This window comes from Protopterus annectens, chromosome 10.part0, assembly GCF_019279795.1.
Source record: "Protopterus annectens isolate FY-2018-M chromosome 10.part0, PAN1.0, whole genome shotgun sequence".
Taxonomy (NCBI): domain Eukaryota; kingdom Metazoa; phylum Chordata; order Ceratodontiformes; family Protopteridae; genus Protopterus; species Protopterus annectens.
In genome coordinates this window covers 436,539,955-436,563,240 of record NC_056744.1, presented here as the reverse complement: position 1 = coordinate 436,563,240, position 23,286 = coordinate 436,539,955, and the positions used below count along the sequence as shown (strand labels likewise).

The 23,286-nt window shown below is 42.1% G+C and overlaps 1 protein-coding gene across 1 annotated transcript in view; it reads left to right on the top strand.

Annotated features, from left to right (window-relative positions):
• The window catches only part of LOC122814169 (kinesin-like protein KIF2C), a 341,546-nt gene that overhangs the window by 129,731 nt on the left and 188,529 nt on the right, over positions 1 to 23,286 (top strand). The window contains exon 2 of the mRNA XM_044086779.1: positions 6,396 to 6,506. Within this exon, the coding sequence (XP_043942714.1) occupies positions 6,396 to 6,506 (111 nt within the window). The remainder of the gene's footprint in view (positions 1 to 6,395; positions 6,507 to 23,286) is intronic.

The window sequence follows — 23,286 nt, the reverse complement described above, 5'->3', positions numbered from 1 at the left end:
TGCATTAAGTACTATGGACTTTGGTTGGGGAACTTTATTAAAAGTGGCAATCTAGGTTAAAAATACATTTAAAGGTGAAAACTGTAGGATTAGAACTAGATCAAAAGGTACCAGTAATGCACTTTCTCCTCCATTTTTCCAGCTGAAATGCCAAGAAATTTTCTGAAATCATTTAGGAATATGATTTGTAACCAGGTTTATGAAGTCAGGAATACTGTCCCTAAAAATGGGATAGATTGAACTTATTGGACTAAGGGGTGTATTATGATGCAGTATAGATTATTGTATTGATAAGGTCAACAGATAGCCTTATGAACATTAAATCAACTGAAATTAGCGATGTCATATGCGAGGAGATGCACTGCATTTTTTTTTTTTTTTTTTTTAGTACATAGGAGGTATTCGATAGGTTACCTGTATGTGGAAGTAGGTTGAAACGCCTAAAGAAAGAAGACTAAAATGTTATACAGACCGAGAAAATCATTTAGAATAATTGGAGTACTAGGATGCAGGCACTATAAAGACATGTAAGCCCTTCAAGTTTATTACAAAGTATTCCACCACAAAGTTTTTTTGGAAGCTAGAGGAAATAACCCATTTACAAATAGGCTGGTTAGTGGGACATACAAGGCATTTTTGAAGCTTAGTCTAAAGAAAGGTAAAAAAAAAAAAAAAAAAGATTAGGAAAGAGTGGAGCAAACTGCTGGAGGGTAGATATTGATATGCACAGTCTTATTTCCTTTGTGACTAGATATGCTACTAATACATATTTTAAAATATTTGCATGAAGTGTCTTCATAAATATCCTCCCCAGAGACTGAAGGTGTTATCAAAAGTAGATGCTCATTGTTGGTGTGAGTAAGGTGTGCAAAATACATGGGAAATTTTTTTGGTCTTGTTTCATGTTTAGTTACATTTAAAGGTTAGTTGGCGCTTATTACAGGAGGCTGTTCAATTTACAAAAAAAAAAATTGGATGGGATATACATATTCAGCATAATAGTATGGAAAAGGCATTGTTCATTTGTAGCAATGTTATTAGATAAGGAAACAGTATCCCAAAAGTGTAAATCCAAGATAGTGTCAATTAGAATATCAAAGTGATCATGAATGAATTAGAAGTGAAAGAGAATCAAACTGTAAAAAAGCATCATGGCAAAAGTATATCTAAATGGTTGCTTAGGACATTCTGTAGGGGAACATACTAGAGAGATGTTGATCGTGTTTCACTGTTGCAGTCATGACTAGGGTTCTCCCCTGCCGGCAGGCAGTCCTCGGTCGGCCAGAATCCCAAAGTCTGGGTCCGGCGTCAGCTGTTCAGCCATGCTCCCTGACGTCAGAGCGCCAGGAGTACAAAACTGACAGCCGACGCCATGTTCTCCAGCATAGATCAGAACCCCTTTGGCTTCAGAGACAGCTGGATTTGCCTAAGTGTCTCTCCCCGATCTCTGTTACTTCACTAGTACAACTCTTGGCTCCAGTGGCTTCAGATCAATCTTTCCACCTGGGTCCTGTGGCCTTGATGCAGACCCTTCCTTTAGCTCTAACACCAGAATTTCCAGATCTGACTCATTCGACTCTTGCCAAGTCTGAGCCAATGCAGTCTTAGAGATGGGGACTTCAGTGGATGACTTTTTCTCTGGTCTTGAAGCCAGTGGGTTTGGCTCAGTTGCTGGTGTCTGTTGGCCTTTAAGACTTTGGCTCTGATCTCTTCCTGAGGCATTTCATTCTTCCAGCTTGTAATGCTTAACTAAACCTGTAACAACTTTAAGGCATCTTGCCAGTATCCTATTTGATGGGTTCTTTGTCCCCAGTGAAAGAGAGAATGCAGAAGTGTGAGTAGGATGCGAAAACGTCATACTGTGGGAGAGAGACATACAGCAGGAACCTAAAAGGAACCTTGTTCACTCAGGTTTAGGATGTCTTGGCACCAGCAATTTGGCTGAACTGGCAAAAGGGGCCCCTTCCACAGCCAGAAGCCCAGAGGGTCTACAGAACCAGGGATATTGTACACCCTTCTTAATCAAAGGCCGCAGAATCCCTGAAGGTCTGTCTGACTCTGGAGGCAGTCAGGATGGCCTCTCCCTCTACTCAACCACTTGGCAGGCAGTCGCACAAGACAAATGGGTAAGAGGGACAATATCCAGGGGCTATTCCATAACATTTTTCAAGTACTCCCCAATCCAGCAAATCATTGCCAGATATTCCACCCAGTCAGGCGGAAGAGCCAAGCGAAAGCTTCTCTTCTTGGAAAAAAAAGAAATCCATGAGGTCCCACTAGACCAGACGGGGTCAGGATTCTATTCCAAGTTCTTGGTTCTGAAGTAAGCTCAGGACCCTGAGTCCATTTTAACCTCATCCCATTAGAATCAGTTTGCTTGAAAGACCCTATTCAGGATGGTCTTGGTATCTATTCTACCCTGTCTTAGGTGAATAGATGTGCTCAATCAGTCACCATGACATACAGACTCTCTTGTGAGATTCCTACACTTCTGAGCAGGGGCCAGTCATTCTCAATGTAGTGTTTTGCCCTTTGGTCTCAGCACAACCCCCATCTACAACTTGACGGGTACAAGAATTTCCTTTGTTGCTGACTGGCTCCCAGCTGCCCCATCAGTGGAGTCTTTCCTAGAAGCTGGGGGCTACCTTCTCAACCTTTGCACCTCCCTGTGAATCTCACATCTTCAGAAATCCAGTCTCCACCCTGCCCTGACAATATTCATAAGCTGCCAACTGGACGCCACTTGATGCATAGTTTCTGTACCTTTAGAAAGAATATAGACACTGAAGTCAGCTGCTTAGTCTTTTGTACTTGGTCATGCACCTTCTGCAGCATTAATTCTTAGAGTACTGGGTCTCGTGGCATCTTCGATTAAAATGGCTCGTTTTGTACACTTCCACAAGAGGATTTTGCAATGGCTTCTTCAAGCTCAGTTGTCTGTGTGTTTATCCTGTCTCCAAAAATGATCATACTAACAAATTCATGGTATACTCTGAAATAGTGGCTACAACTGCCAACTATACAGTTTAGTAACCCCTTCATAACTCTGCCTATGGTGATAGTTGTGACCATTGATGCATCCTGCTTGGGGTGGCGGGGATATTACAAGAGTAGAATGGTCCCAAGGTCTGCAGACAAAGGCCAAATATGTGTGTGTGTGGCTCTACTCTAGAATGACAAAAACGCAAAATGTCGAGTGCTCACGAGTGAAAAATCCGGAATTCGATGTTGATTTTTTTGGGATCGCAGTACAGTGAAGATTGGAATATTTACCCTTTCCGAACTGTAGTGCGATCTCTGAGTAGGAATATATTTACTAGGGGCGCAGCCCCCCACAATAGCGATTTCCAGTTCCAGATTATTCATTCATGTGAGCGTTCGATAGTTTGATTTTTCATTCTGACATAGACCCTATATATATATATATATATATATATATATATATATATATATATCACAAGATCAGCAAATTTGCGACCAATTAAAAAAAAACTCATCCCACCCCCTACCACTCTCTCCTCACTATCAGTTGGCTTGAACTACCCAACTACCTCAGTTACCTACAACTCACCATTGCCTTCAAGCCCATCTTTAAACCTGCCAACTGCTCATCTCACTACATTCCCAACCACTCACTCAGATCAAAACACAATGTCCTTCAGGTCCACAAACCAGAACGGCCTCCTGGCCAACTATTGCTGTCCTACTCCTTAGCTAAACAGTGGAACACACTACCTTCTTACCTACGCAACGTAGCAAACATACAAATTTCAGATCTTGGCTATTCTCTCATCTAGCTTTCAAATGGGAATGCCCATGTCACGCTCCAACATAAACCCATCCAACACCCCCCCCCCTCTCTACCTTGCAGTGAAATCAGCACCAACTACCATTACTATCGCTTCATCTCAACCAAAAACAGTCTCTCCCCTACCAGGGACTGATTTTCTCTGTACTTTTCTATTGTACTATACTTTTCTATACAACTATACAGGTACTTTCTCCATGCATAAAGTTAACCTAACCTGCTAAGGACCAGAAGCTATGTGTTTAAATGTTAACTTACTAAGAGCTTTTGACAAAATGTTTATTTTTTTCTGTAAATTTTTAATTTACCTAATCCTGCTAACGGCTAGTAACTGTATGTTTAAAATGTTTTTCTAAGTGTGTAAATTTTCTGTATGAACCATGTCTTTCTTTTATAACATGTGATATGTTACTTGCAATATCTTGGAGCTTTTCTCCCTGGGCCTCCACTGAAAACGGGCTTGTCATGGCCCAGTGGACGATCATCAAACTTAAAAAAAAATATATATATATATATATATATATATATATATATATATATAAAATTTCCTTTAAGAGCACTCAGCGACGACAGTCAGTTTAGGGCTGGTTTCTCCAAACTTTCCTTTAAGAGCACACAGAGACCACAGTCAGTTTAGGGCTGGTTTCTCCCAATCCCCAATAAGACTTCCCACTGGCACAGCTATAGAGTTGAGATCTCAGCTGAGTGGTCAAGCCAAGACCACCAGCACCCTCTGTCCAACCAGTGCTTTGTGTCCCTGCCCAAGTAGCTGGCACGCACACACTGAAATTTGATTTATACTCTCGCACCTGGGAAAAGTTGGCAGAGGTTTGCTAGCTGTGCCCCCATTTGCCCAGACTATAAGGTAGTTTGGACTGCCACCAGCCACTCCTTATCAGCTACTTTAAGGCCCTAAACAAGGGGTGTCCAATCTTACTGTGTAACGTTACTATTAATCCAGATTGTAGTTTGACCAAGAGCAAGGCAATTAGGAGTGGCCTGCGTAGTGTCACCAAATACATATGCAATACTCTAAGAGCTTAAATATCTCTAGATAGACCAGCCACAATTGAAAGTTTTAAATGTATTTAATAGTAAATAAAATAACAAGAAAGTACTCCGTAAATAATCAGTTACTTCAGAGTTCAAAATCACACATTGCAGGATAGTCTCAAATAAATAAAGAAAAACATCTAAAGTAATCTTTACCATATTCCTAACTATATCTAAAAGAATGACTATACCCTATAAACTTACTATTACAGCAAGGCAAGTGTGGAGAATGGGTCTTCCAGCTGATGATATCGGGTCAAAGACAAATACAAAATGCACAGTCTCTGAAGAGTTCTTAAATTAATATCTCAGATATTGCTGCTGGGATACTTTCAGGATGACATCACTTTTGTCATCTGACTATCCCAGGTGAAAACCCCATTGCTAGATTTGCTAGCTGTGCCCCCATTTGCCCAGACTATAAGGTAGTTTGGACTGCCACCAGCCACTCCTTATCAGCTACTTTAAGGCCCTTAACAAGGACAGATATGTCCCTATTGGAGAACCCCTCAACATAGAAATTTACCTTTTAAGAAAAAATATTTTTTTTTTACTAAAAGCAATATTCTCCTTTAAGAAAAGCAGTATTTTTTCACGATATCTGACGTTTCCTGTCAGGGACTGCTTTTTTAGTTAGAGGAGTGTTTTTCATGTACTGCCAACATTTAGCATCTCCCTGTGAAAAATGCACATCTTTCAGATCTTTGCAGCTGCTGGAAGACATAAAACAATAAAACACTTACAAGGCAATGCAGAAGGCTCCCTAGTTTGACATCCTGTCTCCTTGCTGCATTGAAACCATCTCTTTTATAACATGGTGGTAAAACAATTCAATTTCAACTATTTATTTCTGACGTTTTGCAAGTTAACCTTCTATGTGCCAGTTTCCAATGTTAAAACATACATTTGCACAGTTACAATAGTTTGTATACATTTCTGTTCTTTTCCACTAGGGTACACTCTGGATACATCTTTAAGCCCAGTACAGTACAAACCCTTTTCACAGATGCTTCTGTACCAGCAGTTTGATATACACATAATGTACAGTTCTAATATATTTGTAACACAAGCATATGATTCATGTTGACATTCACAAATGTCACAACCATTTACAAATTTTCAGACAGCTGTGCTGGCAGTATCTCCCTCTGTCACACTTCTATATAAACCATATTAATATTCCCAAATGATATATCATTTACAAAATTCCAGATAGCTAGGTTGGCAGTAGCTCCTTTTGTTACACATTTTATGCTGTTTTGAGTCAAGTGGAAGCAGGAGCCTTTGTTAATTAACTTGGCTTCAGAACTCGCACACTGTAATTCTTCTTCCTAAGCCAGCCTTGTAAATGGACTTTGCCCACTGTGATATCTTGGTTTAACAAAAGAGCAGTATGCTATACTGAAGTTGTAATCATTTGTGCTCCAGGTTGTTGTCTGATTAGTCTGTTTTATGATCATAATTCTGGTGTCTAATTTTAATTTGGTAGTTAGATGCACTGTTCTAACATTTTCTCATCTTTTAACACTAACAGCTGCTGAATGATGAGGAACTTCCATCTCTTTCGTGTAGTTTCCAAAAAACAATGTGCCAAATTGAAGACATTAAAGAAAAAACTCTAGAAGAGCTTGGAGAAGCTGTACCGGTACTGTTCTTTTATTTAAGAAAGATAAACAGCCATGACTTTTTATAGTTGTAATGCATTCCAGTCTTTGGTAGTTCTTGCACTCTTGGGTGCTTGTGCTTGGTAATGAGAAAAGTGGTATGCATGTGCTTGCTCAGTGCGGATTTAGTTGAAATAGGGTTCTCAAAGGGGTTTAATCAAATTCTGTTTATTTAGAAAAACAGCCTGTGTTTTCAAGCAAGATCAGATGTACATCTGTATCCCCAAAGCTGTGTGGTTTGAATTGGTATATTTTGTGGTGATTGGGTACAGGGAGTTGTCACCCTATAGATTTTTGTAATTCATCTCCTGGCCCCATCCAGCTTTCAGCTGATGTTTGTCATTCCCATTGCTGCAGTAACTTTTAGGCTATATGGGTTGTTTCTAGCTTAGAAAACAATAACCAGTCAGCTTCAAAAACTCTGGCTCCCCAGACATACAAACATATATTTAGTCTGGCTGGTGATTTGGGTATCCTAAGGAGGGAAATCAGTCCCTGAACATTTCTTCAGTACTTTCTTGCCATCTCTAGAAGAAGCATCTTTTCTGGCTTCACAGGAACAGCAGTCTGCTATGAACTTTTTTTCTGACAGATATGTCCCTATTGGAGAACCCCTCCACATAGAAATTTACCTTTTAAGAAAAAATATTTTTTTTTACTAAAAGCAATATTCTCCTTTAAGAAAAGCAGTATTTTTTCACGATATCTGACGTTTCCTGTCAGGGACTGCTTTTTTAGTTAGAGGAGTGTTTTTCATGTACTTGAGGCTAACTTTGTGAAACATTAACTACTTGTGAAAACTTTGAATTTTTGGGACAGAAAAGTTTATGGGAAAAAAGTGAGGAATTTGACAACCTGCTTGCTATATTTTCTGTCAGCATGTTTGCGACTGAAAAGTACTGACAGGGAAATTGTTATACTTGTACATTTCTGAGACTTTGGAAAAGCATTGCCTGTAAGTGTACTACTTGTGAATACACTGTGGCAACTTGGCTTCTGACTGACTTTCTCCAGATTCTTTCCACTTTTGGTGCTTCTTCAGCTTACAGTATGGATACTTAATTGGTCTGTCTGGTTCTTCTTCTGCAGTACTTAGAAAGAAAGCAACTCACTTACCCAAGAAGTCTATGCCATTGTCGTGGACTCTTGTCTTCGCCAACAGTGGATGAACCTGCAGTGATCACTGGATGTTCTCGGACCATACTCACTCACCTCTTTGACTTCCTGTGTTCTATCAGCTGTCATGAAACAAGGGTCAGCCACATCTTCTGCCGTTATTTGTCTGATAAGACATGGGAGAGCCATCATCTTTAGGTATGGGAGAGCAGACTTTCCTCCAAGTCTGCTCTCTTCTACTGGAACTCATATTAAGCAAAAAAAAAAAAAAAAAAACGCCTTTCTTCTGAAGTAATTACTGTTAAAAAAAAATCTTTACTTTGGCTGGATAGGCAATAAATCCTAGTACACAGAAGCCAGTACAGTTTGGCATCATCTGCAGAGGTATTCCTGAGGAAACTGGGTCTGATTCTGATGATTCTGTCTGACAGAGAATAGGCTTTTTTTCCTGCATATTCCCAAACCTATCTCTTACCATGAAGAAAATTTTAATTTTTATCCTCCTGTTGAGTAATTTTCTTTCAGACCACTGCAGGATGAATTCATTATTTTTATGGGAGCAAATAGATGTTCCACCCTGAACTGAAGAGATGCTGTGTTTTACAAATGGATGCAAGTCATTCCACTCCCATCCCTGCTATACTGCAAGCCCTGGGGGATTGTCTTGAATGTTGCCTGCAGTCATCTTATTATCCTGCCATCAGTCCCATATAAACTGTATATAATGTACCTTAGACTAATTTTTTTTCTTACCTTGGATGCAACACAGCTTCAATTTCAACTGCTTTTCATGCAGCAGCAAATTGGTCCTTAACTCTAACCCACTTGGTGACAAGGTCAAATGTTGATCTGTGTAGGTAAGAGGATGTTTTCTTCCACTTCAGCCTTCAAAATTCTGAATTACCAGGCATGTATTTGGAAATGTATGCTTTGTCATGTGGACAGTCTGAGGGAATTGATTTCCACTCTTCCTACAAAATAAAGCTCTTTTTTGTACCAAAACATGCTTTGACAAGTGTGTATGATTGTGCAGACAATGTCAAGGGACACTGCTACTGCTGTAGGTATCTGTCCCTCAACATTCCTCTTTGGTAAAAGATTTCCAGAGTCTTGGCTACTAAAAGTGGTGCAAGTGGGTTACCCAATGGCATTGAATACAAAAACCTCTATTCAGGGAAATGCTCCTTGCCCTCAGAGTCCAGCAGGATATTTTTCTAAGATTAACACTCCCAAAGAGTTATAGAACCAGTGCCGTAAGTGTAGATACAAAGGCTTCTATTTCAAAATCTTTTTGGTACTAAAGAAAGAAGACTCTCTGAGATCAGTACTAGATCTTTTGTTTCTAAATTTATATGTGAAAATTCCAAAATTCAAAATGTTCACCATACAGAACCATTCCTTGCATGAGTTACCTGGTGACTCTAGTTTTAAAAAGCTTATTACCACATTCCCTTAGCCATAGGCCTCGGGGAAATGTCTAAGGTTCTCTTTCTGGGTCACATTATCAGTTTTCTTCAAACCCTTTAGTTTATCTGCAGCTCTAAAGCTATTCACATAATGCCTAGCCCCCAGTCATAGCTTATTGCCAACTGAATGGCATTTGCATATTTCATTATCAAGATGTTTGCTTATTTTAGAGTCTCTCTTCAGATGTAGAGTCATTAACTTGGGTTATGTCTTTATTGACCAGTATGGGTTTCCAGATAAATATTGCAAAATCCTCCTTGACTCCATCTGACATGGTTGCATTTTTGGGTTACTGTGTATATACTTCTCTTCAAAAGGCCTTTTTATCGCAAGAAAGTGGCTTTTATCTGGAGTTTTTTCTGAGCTTCTCCAATCAGTAACAGACTTTTGCAAGAGAATTTATCAGGATTCTTGGGTTCATGTCTTCTATGATTCTCATGATTCCTGTAAGCAGATATACTTGAGAAAGATGAAATGATTTCTAAAATCTCATGGACCCAGCTTTTGCATTCTCTAGAATATCAGTCCCCAAACCATTCTTTCTCTCTCTCTCTTTGTCACAGACTCAGATTTTGTTTGGGGAGTGGTTTCCATGGGGGTAAAAGTGCAAGGCCTGTGCAGTCCTTTGGACAAACCAGAGCATATCAACTTGAGATGTTGGCTTTGATCCATGCATCAGTCTCCATCATCTCAAGTCCCCAAGACAACTACAAGTGATTACCAAACAGTACCGCTGTTGTGGTAGCTAAAGAAGCCGGGGAGGTACAGTGTTATACCCCCTAAGCAGACTGGCGATGGCTTGAGAGAGAGTTGGCTCTTCAGCATTCCTTAACCCTTCACGTATCTAAAATTCTATCTTTGCAAAACATCCTGGAAGGCAAGATGAACAGGACCAAGATATTTCCTGAGGAGTGGAAATTGAACAAGAAAGGGTCTTCAGGAACTGATTCAGTTGTGAGAACACCTCAAATAGATCTGTTTGTCTCCTTGTAAAATGGACAACTAAAATTGTGTTCCAGGATTACTTGAAAGCAAGTCTGGAAAATGGATGCATTTTGAAAGGGAATGTTCTTGTGTGTTTCTACCCTTTCCACGGATACCCAGGGTAATTCTGAAGATTAAAAGGGATACTCCAAAAATCATTCTGGTTGAGACGAATTTCTCTGCAAAGTATGTGAGAGGTTGACTTTAAAAAAAAAAAAAGTAGGTGGGCTTTCCCTTCCTTTGACTCCAATGCAAGGAAATAAAAAGTTTTTAAAACTGCAAGCAGGTTTCTGGTACATACACCATGCTTGAACCATACTGTAGGGAGAAAAGAAACCTAACGATTGAGTTAAACTGTATGAGAGGGTGGTGTTTTCCTTTAAGAACAAGTTCATGCCCAAAGTGGTTTGAATGATGGCTATTGATCTCTGTTTTCTATCAAGAACATAAAAAAAACAGGTCTTCCAAGTTGGCTGCACATTGATTAACAGCTTAATTCTAGCTCTCGCAGTGTGAAAACAAACTCTGCAGATAAGGCCAGTAGACTTGTGTTTATGGGAAATTTCAGTAACTGGCTAGCAAGTGTACTGCCTTGGTGCCAGGAAAAAATAGAGTACCTGGAAAACAGCTACACAAAGTAGGAAACAGACTGGGGAAAATTCTGCAACTGTTCAGCAGAAAGCAATGCAATCTCCAGACATGAATTTTAGTAGCCTACAGGAAGATACAGACTTTTTAAAATAAAACACTGATGGAGTATATCAACACAAACAACAAAAGGTTAGAAAAAAATGGAAGAAGCTTGAAACAGATATTCCAATGAGGTGGTAAAGCTGCAAAACTCGGGTCAAAATGAAGAAATGGCTGGCTGAATATGAGACTGCTCAAGAAGAGCGATTTCAAAAATTAGAATTAGAGGACAGAGCATGTAAGGAAAACCTGACATTTTCAGCTATACAGAGAAAGCTGGAAGGAGCAACAAATAGAACTTAAAAGCAAAAAATAAAATTTTAAAATACCACCAAGACCACCAATCCAAGAAGTAAGCAATTTTAATGAAACACTTGGCACCTCGGCTTGCACAGTCTTCCAAGAGACTAATGCTTTTTGCCACCATTGCGGTTCCATTCCAATTAGTTTAAAGGCATATTTGACAGGGGTTGACTCTGCTCTGGAGGCAGCTACATGGTTCTCTGAGGTTCAGGTCTAGTTTTGCTAGCTCCATTCTCATGGAACTTTTGTATCCATATTCTTCCTTGTACCAGTTTGGATGAGCTTTGATAATCAAGCCATGTAGGCTAAAAGCTGCTGTAGGAATGAGAATGATAAACTTTCACTACTGTACTGTGGTTTAACTTGACCATAACAGTGGGCGTTCGAAGTACTAACTGCTGCAGTAGTTGCATCCACCTTCCATTTTCCTACAGTTGTGTATAGTTATAATGGAGATAAAATAGGACTGTACTTTTCTACTTGTATGTTTTTACTATTATTGGTTGGTTGATTCAGGATTGTTAGGCTCTTTCCTTGTAATGGCAAGAAAGCACTGAAGTCCTCACTGATATTGCTGATGTCACTCTTTGGGATTAGCCAGTTAGCAGTCGGGATGAAGGTGTCGAAGGATGGAGTCAATGCTTTTTGAAGCTGACCAATTGCTTCGTAGGTAGAAAACTACCCACATTTCCCAAAGGTTACTGTAGCACCGAGGAATTCAAGCATCTACTGTTATGGGTTAGTGCAATTTACACAACTGTACTTTTCATGACTTCCACTCCCCTCGACCCCTGATACTCAATTCCTCCATCCAGTACCCTTGATGTAATCCTTTGCTGGTTAAGCCCTCTCACTCCACTGGCAGTCAACCTCGAGATAATTCCAGAGCCATCATTCTGGTGGACAGTAAAAGCCCGTATCTAAGGGAGTGGCTAGTACAGTGGCATCATCAGTAACCCTATGTATATTCTGTGTAGACCTGTAAGGCTTCTGGTCTGCACCAGATGTCACACGTGCACACAGACTTCCCCAAATATTCCCCACAGGACCAGAGAACTGTCCATTGGCCACTTCAATCTATCTTCTTTCATCAACCCTACCAGCTTCCTGAATCCATCTTTGAACTCTGGTCACCATTGCCACACACTGAAGACCTGCTTCTGTGCTGCTGGGTTGAGTCAGAAATCCTTGCTTATCTTATTGCTAAAGTTCACCCTAATGATGATCGTGTTTCACTGTTGCAGCCATCACATTTGGGTTATCTGCCTGCAGGTAGCCCTCAGCTGGCCTGAATACCAGAGTCTTCGGATTTCTGTGTTGGATGCTGTCGCTTCTTCCATGATGTCAGGTTGTCAGGGGTATAAAACATGCAGCCGACACCATTACATCAATCTTTCTTGCCGTGCGGTGCCCGAAGCAGAGGCAGTTCACAAGTGCCGGCTGGCAGTCTCCTGAAATTTTCATTTTCGAGTTTCAGACTCGAAGTCTTCAAAAAAGATAAGTACCTCGTTGGGGAGCCTTTTTTTTGCTGTAATCAATGTAAGTAAAAGTTAATTATCTTGCCTCAGAGATTTTCATTCTTACTGCATCTCCTGTTTAAGCCCAGACCACGACGTCACTCGCTGTCAGTTTTGTGCCTTGTTCAACGCCCGAACTATTCATCATCTAGCTATTTTTGCAGCCAATTACTTTTGTACACCATCTCCATACTCCAAAATGGCTTTAAGCCATCCGAGTACTGATCTTCCAAAAAAAGTAAAGATAAAGACAGAGACAGACCGCATAGGTGCAAAACTGCCGACGACACTTCCATTAAGCTAGTCGCCAAACCGCTGATACTCAGTGAGGGGCTTTCGCAGTCCCTGAGACCCATTCTGAGTCTGGTATGCCACGAGATGCGTCTTCAACTATGGAACCTGTGGATGCGTCTACCTTGGATGGGTCCGGAGCCGCTGTGCAGGCACCGGCTTCTGAGGGGTGTATTCAGGCCTACAGACATTCATATTAAACCAATGCCATCATTTTCATCCAGAAGTTCCAAATTCCTTAGGCCAAAAACTTGCACTACACCTAGAAAACCGACAACCTAACTGCAGGCTCAGGCCCATATGCCTCAAAAACAAATGCTTAGAATGGCTGAAGATCTTATTTACCTTAATTAGGGGAAGCCAGTCTTCCCCCTCTAAGCGACCTAGAACTGATTTTCTTTCTGATTCTTCTGATCAGGAATCTGATATTTCTGCTCCATCTGATTACCATGATTTGCCCTTATCTACTTATGAGGATTCTGATGCAGAGGGTTTCATTCCCTCTGCTTCCCCTCATTTTTCTTTCGGTGAAACTTTGCATACTCTTAGGAAGTATTTCTGCTGGGAAAGCCAGGATTACTCTGAGTCCAAAAAGAGACCTATTGAATTCTTACTCCTGCCTCAACACAGGCCTTTAGCTATCCCTCCTGTTCTGGACATTGTAGATGCTTTCTTGGAATCTAGCCTTACCCCAGAGACTTTACCTCCAGCTCCCAGAAAACCTACAGGTACTACAGAGTACCTGACTCTCTCAAGTTCCTCTTCAAGAATCCTTCTGCGGATCCAGAGACCATTTCCCAAGGGCCAACATGCATTAAGGCTACTGCTGCCAAAAATCCTACCCCTTCTGATACAGGTTCTAGAACCTTAGACAGCTGGGGTAAGAAGGTATACACTTCTAATTGGCCATTAGGGTTTTAAATTGCCAGTTTCATATGTTAAAGTATCAGCAGCATATTATGTGACTACTTAAACAAAAAATTATGTTGATTCCTAACTGTGCTGAACACAAAGAATTGCAAGATTTAATGCATTTTGCAGAACAAGTTGGTAAACATACTTTGCAATGTGGTTTTGACGCTTTAGAAGCATCTTGCAGGGCTGATGTTACTGGGTCTGTACTTAGAAGGCATGCTTGGCTTAAGGAAGAAAACTTGCCAGATCATGTTAAAGCTAAATTACTGGATGCTCCCTTAAACCAAGACTGCCTTTTTGGCAACAAAGCAGAAGTCGTCCTCAAAAGGATGGAGGAAAAATCTAAATCTATGCAAACTGTTAAAGATTTCCTACAAGTACAGCCTCACAAATTCAGTAGGCATTGGCCTTCAAAGAACTGGTCCTTTCCAGTCCCTTCCAGGCCTTCTCAGTCCAAACCCAGGAACAGCAGACCACTTAGGCTACAGGCTCAGGCTATGCACAGATCTAAGCATTGGAGGGCTCCCACTTCCAAAGCAGGTAGTAGTAAGCCACCCCACTACGGAAAAATGGCACAATGACTTAACCTTAACCCTTCCAAGCCCTGCCAATTACCTGCTCCCTTAGGAGGAAAGCTCACCCTGCATGCGAAATACTGGGAACTCATTACGCAGGACAAATTGGTTTTGAACAGTTTTCCAAGGATACAGATTCCACTTCCACACACTACCAATCCCAGATGGTTGGCCAGACCTACCCCCCAAATCAATGGGCGGAGGCCCAACAGCAGGTTCTCTCTCTTCAGTATCAGGGCTATTCAACCTATCCCAGCAGAACAAAGGGGACAAGGTTTTTATTCAAGACTTTTTCCTGGTACCCAGAAAAGATGACAACTGGCGTCCTATCCTGGACCTCTCTGTTCTCAACACCTTTCTGGTGGTTCCAAAATTCAAAATGCTAACTCTTCAGCTTCTTCCTATGTTAGCCAAGGATGCCTGGCTGGCAACCCTAGACGTGAAGCTTACCTGCATATCCCAATAAGACGATCCTGCAGACAATACCTACATTTTATGGCAGACTCCATTTACTTTCAGTTCTCTGCACTTCCCTTTGGCTTATCTACTGTGCCCTGGGTGTTCACAAAGTGTCTAGCTCCAGCCATTGCATTTTGCAGGCAGAGAAATATTCAAGTTTACCCATACTTGGACGATTGTCTGATTCAGGCAGAAAGCCAGGACTTGCTATTACAACACCTGGCATTCGTAAAGAAACTTCTAACCTCACTGGGGTACACCATCATCGAAAAGAAATCTTACCTAGTACTCTGCCAACAGATTGTATTCCTGGGAGCAAGCTTGAACACAACTTCCCAGATGGCATTCCTCACTCCGGAGAAACAAGTTTATTTGACAACCTACTTCAAACTATCAGCCACAAAACCCCAGCTATCTGCAAGGAAAATACTGCAAGCTCTGGGCTTCATGGCCTCGTGCATTCTACTAATTCCATATGCAAGGCTGCATACAAGGAAACTCCAATGGTATCTAAAAAGCCTATGGTGTCAACATTCTCAGGACCTGGAAACAATGATTTCTATCATTCCTTGTATGAAGACAGTGGGCAGAGGCCTGCTACCACAACAAGGGACTCCCTTTCACTCTACCTCCTGCCGCCCAAACCCTAACAGACGCATCAGACTATGCATGGGGGGGTTCACATGGCAGGGCAGTGCATTCAGGACAAATGGAACCCGAGACAAATGCACCTGCATATTGATCAAAAAGAAATGTTAGCTGTACAGAATGCTCAGACAGCCTTCAAAGACCGTATTCTTCCAGGATAACTATTGATAGACAGACAACACCACAGTTGTGCTACATAAACAAGCTGGGGGGAACCCACTCGTACCCTGTATGTGGAACACAACCTTGAGCTACCAAATACACCTACAAGCACAATTCCTGCCAGGCAAACTAAATTCACTGGCAGACGACTTAAGCAGAAATCTCATGGACCCACACAAATGCAAACTAGAACCTAAAATTTTCAACCTCTTCAGGAACAAATGGGGGACTCCAGAGGTAGACCAGTTTGCCTCCCCTCATAACTATCAATTGAACAAATTCTGCACAAGACCTCCCCACCGTTAAGCTTGGAAAGTGGATGCCCTGTCCGTTACCTGGGAAAGCCTCTCGGTTTATGCCTTTCCCCCTCTGCCTCTCCTCTTGAAGGTTCTATTAAAGATCAAACAGGACAAGACAAGAAACAATACTGATTGCACCAGACTGGCCACGCCAGCACTGGTACCCCCTCTTGTGCAGTGCGACACTGCTGCAACCATGGCACCTGCCTCAGACCCCTTCCCTGCTGTCCCAATAGGTGGACCAGATTGTGCACCCTCCGCTTCAAACCCTGAACCTTGCAGCCTGGCTAATTCCTTGAGCTCTCCTCTAGCATCCCTCAGTAAGCAGGTGCTGGATGTCATTCTGGAGGCAAGGAGGCCTAGTACTAGAAAATCCTATGCTGAAAAGTGGAAAAGATACGGTTCCTGGAGCCAGGCTCAGGGGGGATGGGCACAAGGGTGCCCAGCTTACCTCATATTCTAGAGTTCTTAACAGAAATGCTCCACAAGGGCCTATCCTTCTTGTCAATTAAAATTCATGCCTCTGCCATTTCAGCACATTATAATGCTGAGCCACCCCTCTTCTCTCACCCCTTGCATAAACAATTCCTTAGAGGGGCCAAAAATTTAAGAGCCCCCCAGGAGAGCTCCCACTCCAGCATGGGACCTTAACTTTGTATTGGAAAAGCTCACTCTCCCCCCCCCCCCCCTTTGAGGCCAGCTGCAACAGCAGAGTTGAAATTCCTTTCTTGGAAAACAGCCTTCCTTCTAGACATCACTTCAGCAAGAAGAGTGTCTGAATTGCAGGCTGTCATGGCAGTGGAACCCTTCATTATCTTCCATGCGGGCAGGGTTTCCCTCGGGACTAATCCTTCCTTTATGCCCAAGGTGGTGTCTGGTGTGGCCCTAAATCAGTCCATTCATTTGCCTACTTTTTTACCTAATCCACAAAACAAAGGGGAACGAATACTGCACTCTCTGGATGTAAGCAGACAACTTAGATTCTATTTGGACAGGACTAAGCCTTTCAGAAAATCTGAACAGCTGCTAGTTGGCTTTGTTGCACAGGCAAGAGGGGAAGGCCATTTCAAAGCAAACCATTTCCAAATGGATAGCCCATTGCATTAATTTCTGCTGCAAGCACCATGGAAAAACCTACCCCACAAGGGGATAAGATCACATTCCACCAGGGCTGCATCTACCTCTGCAGCATTTCTCAGAGGAGTCCCCCACCAGGGACATCCTAGAAGCTGCTACCTGGAGTTTCTGTACATGCCTTCACCAAGCATTACCACATGTCTATCTTTTCTAAATGCAGAGCTGGATTTGCCACTGCAGTCTTGCAGGGCTTAATAGCTGGCCCTAATGCTCTTTGACTTCCCCCTCCCTTCCTTAGCTTTGGGAATCAACCCAAATGTGATGACTGCAACAGTGAAACACGAAGAACATAGTACAGTTGTGTACACTTACCATAAATGTAGATGTTCAAGTGTATTCACTGTTGCAGTCCTGGTTACCCTCCCTCCAGCCCCCTGACTTCTCTTGGCTCTACCTTTCCTTCTTGTTGGTATATTTATTTTTTCTTGTGTATTCGCTTTTTGATAGGGTGTACCATGCCAATATAATTGCTCCCTATAGTTGAGGCACCTAACATATGGGGCAAGAAAAACTGATGTAATGGTGTCGGCTGCATGTGTTATACCTCCGACGATCTGGCATCATGGAAGAAGCGTCAGCATCCGACGCAGAAATACGAAGACTGGTATTCCAGCCGGTTGAGGGTTACTTGCAGGCAGATAACCCAAATATGATGACTGCAACAGTGACTACACTCTCATCTACATTTATGGTAAGTGTATACAACTGTACTTTTTTCCTTTTTTTCTTTCCATTTATTTGTGGTTTGGTATTTAAATTTTTTGAAGACTTGTTAGAGTATGAACATCTTTTCAAATTTCAAGTTCTATACAATCAACGGACCCTTACTTTATTTTACACTTTGTGTAAGATAGTTCCACTAGGTCTTTATGGCATGTTTCTGGGGAGACCTATTGTATTGTTTGGACAGACTGGTAGAAATTTGCCTGTGATAAGTGAAATGCCTCATTTTTTTTCCTGTTAGGAGTGGACTTTGTACACTTTTATTTAGAAGAGCTGTTGACTGAGCTTAAAAGATATAATTTAATTGTATTAAACTTATTCCTTTGACTTCAAAAGATCTGAGCAATTGAAGATGTTCTGGATTGTCTGCTTCATTACTTGACACACTGATGGAAACAGTCTCAAGCCAACATGCTTTGGGAGATGTAGGTAGAAGTACGAGTATATTTTTACACTGGGCAAGTATTAATATCAAAACACTTTAAAATGCAGATGCATTGGTAAAAGGAGTTGAGCAGAACAGATGTTCGTGTATTTTCACTGCATCCACTTTCATTTGAAAATTGTACAAGTTGTGGAAGGCATGCAAAAGTCCTAGTAGATCAGAACTTGCAGAAAGGGAAAAAGATGCTCTATGAATTAGACTTTTGTAACCAGGGATTCATTTCCACAGCTGTTGCAGGAATTTTTTTAGAACCTTTAGCACTGAAAGTAACTGACGGTGCCAATGTGTATGGACACTGACATCCTGTGATGTGAATGTTGAAAAGGAAGCAAAATGCAGTCTTAAAAAAATAAAAATGGAAACCCATTCCAAAACTTTTTAGTGTGCTGTTTATCAAAATGAGAGAGATTGTAAATATTAAAAATGTGCAGTGGAATGAAAGGAAATTAGACCTTTGTGGAGAAACAATGGAACATTTCAAGAGAGATGCAAGAAATAAACTGGCAAGCAATACACAAGGAAGATGAAAAATTTAAAATCTGCTTTTAGGAAAAAAAAATACTGTTGCATCAAATATGTAAAAGTATATGCAGACAGAGAAATAATAGTCCCTAGATATTTCAGAAACATCTTGCACAATGGCGCAGTGGATAGTGTTGTCTTACAGCAGGGGTTCTCTGGTTTGATTCTCGGCTGAGGTGCTTTCGGTGCGGAGTCTGCATGTCCTCGCTGTGTTCATGTGGGTTTCCTCCCACAATCCAAAGACATGCAACAGGTGAATTGGAGACACTAAATTGGCCGTGAGTGGGGTGTGGAAGCACCACCAGGGCAGCACTAGCCACCCGGTGGTGTAAACCTTGACTCTAGGTGATTCACTGTTGGAGGTGACACCCCTGACCCCATGTATAAAAATGGGGGAAAGGGGGTTGTGGATGGATGCCAGAATCATTATCTAACAGAGTACCTTCTTTGTTGGGCCCTTAGTTGAATATTTCACTGACATCCATTAAAATGTGGCATTTTTGCAAAATCTCCACAACTGATGTCTGAGCACTGGCTGCATAAGCACATGTATCCCTAGCACCCCCATGCTATTTTTTTTGCTTGCTGTCATTGTTTTGCTTTTACATGTATAGTCTGCTTGCGGCTATAAAATTATCGCGAAAGACCAGCAGTAGTATTGCCTTTAGTGCTCCTCAGAGAAGGGAAAAATATTGAAAACTGCCACAAGCATTAGAGGTTCAACACAGCTGCTCAGTCAAAGGAGAGAAGCTTTATTTTCCCTGTCTGTTTATCAAGGACACTCCTAAGGAAACTTGAGCCTGCTTGCGTGACTGAATTGGATATCCCAACATTTAGGCAATAGCCATGCAGAGGGGTTATTCCTATTCTGGCAAATATAGTTCTTTACATCCTCATATGCATTCTGACATTTAGGGCTGATTTGTACAGACCCTGTTCCTTCCCCTGGGGGGATGTGCAACCCACATCACTGTGAGGATGTCTTTGCCCTCCTTTGTGTGAATGCAAGCTTATTTGCAGCCTGGATGAAGACTGCAGAATCCACAGCTTGGTGGCTGAACACCCACCACAGGATATCCTTTACATCACCACTCGTCCTCAAAAGGCTTCCAGTGCCTCTAACTTACTGTGGTTGTCAAGGTCACAGTTCTGTACAATTGTTGGTACTGTTTTCCTCCCCTGCCTTTGTTTCCTCTCTTCCTTTTGGGGGGGGGGATAATATTCTTTCTCCTTTGTCTGTGTTTGAAAGATGTCCGAAAAGGCCCTTCAGACTTTAAAACGTGCAAGTAGTGTGGCCATAATCTTCCACTATCAGATGCATATGATCTGTGTGTGTTTTGCCTGGGTGGATGGCTTGAACATAGCTTGTTCTGTCTGTAAAAAATTTTAAACCTCGAGCAATCGAGGATATTAAAAATAAGTTGATCTTAAAAGGTTTCTTCCTACAGCCTTTTTGGAAGCAATTACTGGGGCTCAACACATTGAGCTTGCTTCTAAGGAGACTTCAAAAAAGTTCCCTAGACCATCTGGGTCTTCTACTCCGTCGACACAACCTCTGCAAAAGAAACGTAGATTGGATCCAAAGCCTTCCATATCAAAGCTGATTCCCTGATCCCCAAAGCCTACTTCGGATCAGACTTCATCAGCTCAAGTTCCTTCCCAGAACACAGTACTCTGCATCCATTGACCCAGTACTGTTTAGGATCCTGTCTCACTTTCTGGAGAGATGGCATTCAAAATCCCCTTCTATCGTCGTTCTAGGAGTCTCACTGAAGCTGACATTGACAGGATGATGAAATTTCTCTCTGCGAAATTACAGATGTGGGATCTCCCAGCTCTGATCCCTTTGGGGGTCAGGAAGCCTTGGTTTACTCTACTCCTCCACTATCTGCTCCTTCACGATTCTACAATCCGTTTCTGAATCCTTGGATCCAAGTTTGCTGAGACAGTCTGGCTCGGATCCAAGAATAGTTGTATCCGAGGATTTCTCTGAGTGCTTCGTCTCTGAATTCTGAGCCAGATGACTCTTGGGAGTCATGCCGTCTTCAGTGTGAACTCCAGCACCTCAGATCCGATTAAGTTTTTGGAGCCTTGGTTTTGGACAGTTTGGCTTTTCTGCTCCATTCTGCCTTTGCGGTAGTAGAGAGAGTGTTCTCTGCTTCCACCAAATCGATGGTGTCTTTCTACCTTGGATCTTCTTTCAGGATCTCGTGTCTCTGTGCCTTAAGCTTCAACAATCAACTTCCCAGGGACAGCCAGCCCATCCTGTCAAGGCTACCCAGCAAGGTGTCACCATCTCTTCTGATACTTCTCCAAGGATCCCACTGAAGTACCTTGGAAGATAAAGTGCAGGAGGGGGCACTTGGAGATTCCCCTCGGGAATCTGTCACTGAAAATACTGATTTTGACAAAGGGGAAGGATTCCCATGATCACCCAAAGTCTCATTTGGAGCCGTAATAGGGTTCCTTAAAGGGGTGGTTGGTCCTTTCACCATCATTCTACAGAGGAGTCTGTATTCCTAGAGGAATTTGGATTAGGTCCGTCTACCTCCTGAGTTACACTGCCTGCTGATGACCTCATTGATTTAACCTCTAAGCATGGAAGGAGCCAAACTTGATTGAACCTATCCCCAAGACACTGGATTGCATTCCGCACTGCAAGCAGGAAGGGAGTTTTGGAGTAAGGGAGTACCTGTGGATGTCAGTGGCAGCCACCAAGAAGGAACTTGCGGAAAAAAGTTCCACTGTCCATCTCCTTAGCAGGCTTTGGACAGATTTGGAAAGTGTCTACGCTTCAGCAACCTTCGCTGTTAGGTCGCCGAACTGTTTGGCACATTTCACTAGGTTGCAAAGAGATTTGATTAAAGAACAGTCAAATCCTGTTTCAGGGACCATTACTGCTGAAACTCTGGATTCTTTGGCCTCACAGTTGGCAACCATACAGTCCATTTCAAGCTTGCCGATGAGTCTCATCTCATGAAGCTAGGTGTACCTCAAGGGCAGTGGGTTCAGACATTTCAATTGAGGCATGCCTGGATGTACTTGTGTGACTTTGCAGAGCCCTTCAAGTTCTGTTTCGTTTATGCCTTCTTTGACAAAACTTCTTTTCAGCCCGAAAGTGAAAAATGCACTCTCCAGGTATGAAAAAGATGGAAAGACATTCTCTATGTTATGAGAGTACTTTTTTTCGACCCCCTCAAAGGACCATCTGTAGGAACTAACGAGGAGGGCGAAAAATGTGGCTCCAAAAATCTCAGGGTCTTTGCCAAAATCCATGTGGAGATTTTTCTCCCAGAGGTGGAGTGGAGAATGCAAATGGAAGACACTGCCCATTCTGCAGAGGTGGCCTGCAAAACCAAGGGTCTGGAGATTTTCCCAGACAGACCCTATCAGCACTCCTGAAAGGAGGCCTGATTGTCCTCCTTACAGGCAATCAGGGGTAGTTTATCCTTACACCAGAGAGCCTAGCTAGATATCACAAAAGATACATAGGTGCAGAGGATCATTTCCAGAGGTTATATAATTCCCTTTTCCCGTCCACCTCCATCCTAGATTCTCCTGATTTTCCACCAGAGGAAAACAGCTGCTCTCGAAATGCAAAAGCTGCTAGAAAAGAAGTCATCCAAGAGGTCCCACTAGACCAGATGGAATCCAGAAGTTACCCAAGATTCTTTAGTGCCAAAGAAAACGGGGAACTGGAGACCAATATTTGATCTCTGCAACTTGAACAAATCAGTTTGAGGCGCACAGTTTTTGGATGGTCACGGTTCAGTTCATTTTGCCCTTTTTGGGCAAGGACGACTGGATCTGCTCAATAGAGCTTCAAGACGTGTACTATCACATAAAAATGAAAAGATAATCCAGAAGGTATTTACACTTCTGGGTGGGTGCCAGTCATTACTAGTTCAGAGCCCTGCCCTTTGGTCTCACCACAGCCTCAGGGTGTTCATTAAATGCATGGCAGTGATAGCAGCTCACTTGAGACTGCAGGGATTCCGGGTGTTTCTGTATCTAGACTGCCTCATCACCACCCTGACCCAGGCATCTACTTATAATAGCAAGAGATGAGGTACTCCAAACTTGCTCCCTTCTAGGAATTGCAATAAATTACAACAAATCTCAGCACCAGCTCAAATACTGGAGTTTATAGGAAGAGTTTTCAACACTATCTGTAACAACTTCACTTCATCTAGTGAGAATACAAATAAGATTCCAGGTCAAGAAAATTGTTCACAGTGCAAAACTTTCAGTCCGGTTGATTCTTCAAGCCTTTGGGTCAATGTCAGTTGCCATAATTTTAGTCCCCATGGCAAGATTTCATATGAGAATTCTACAGTGGTCAATTCTTTATCAGCAAATCCCTCCATAACCCCTTTTTCCCGTTTTTGAACATGGGGTTGGGGAGTCACTTCAGCAGTGACAATCTAGAGCCAATGTTTACTCCGCCTGGTGGACAGTCCAACTAAGGATCGCTCAGTCATACAAGAAAAGCCTTTGTTGGATTTGAT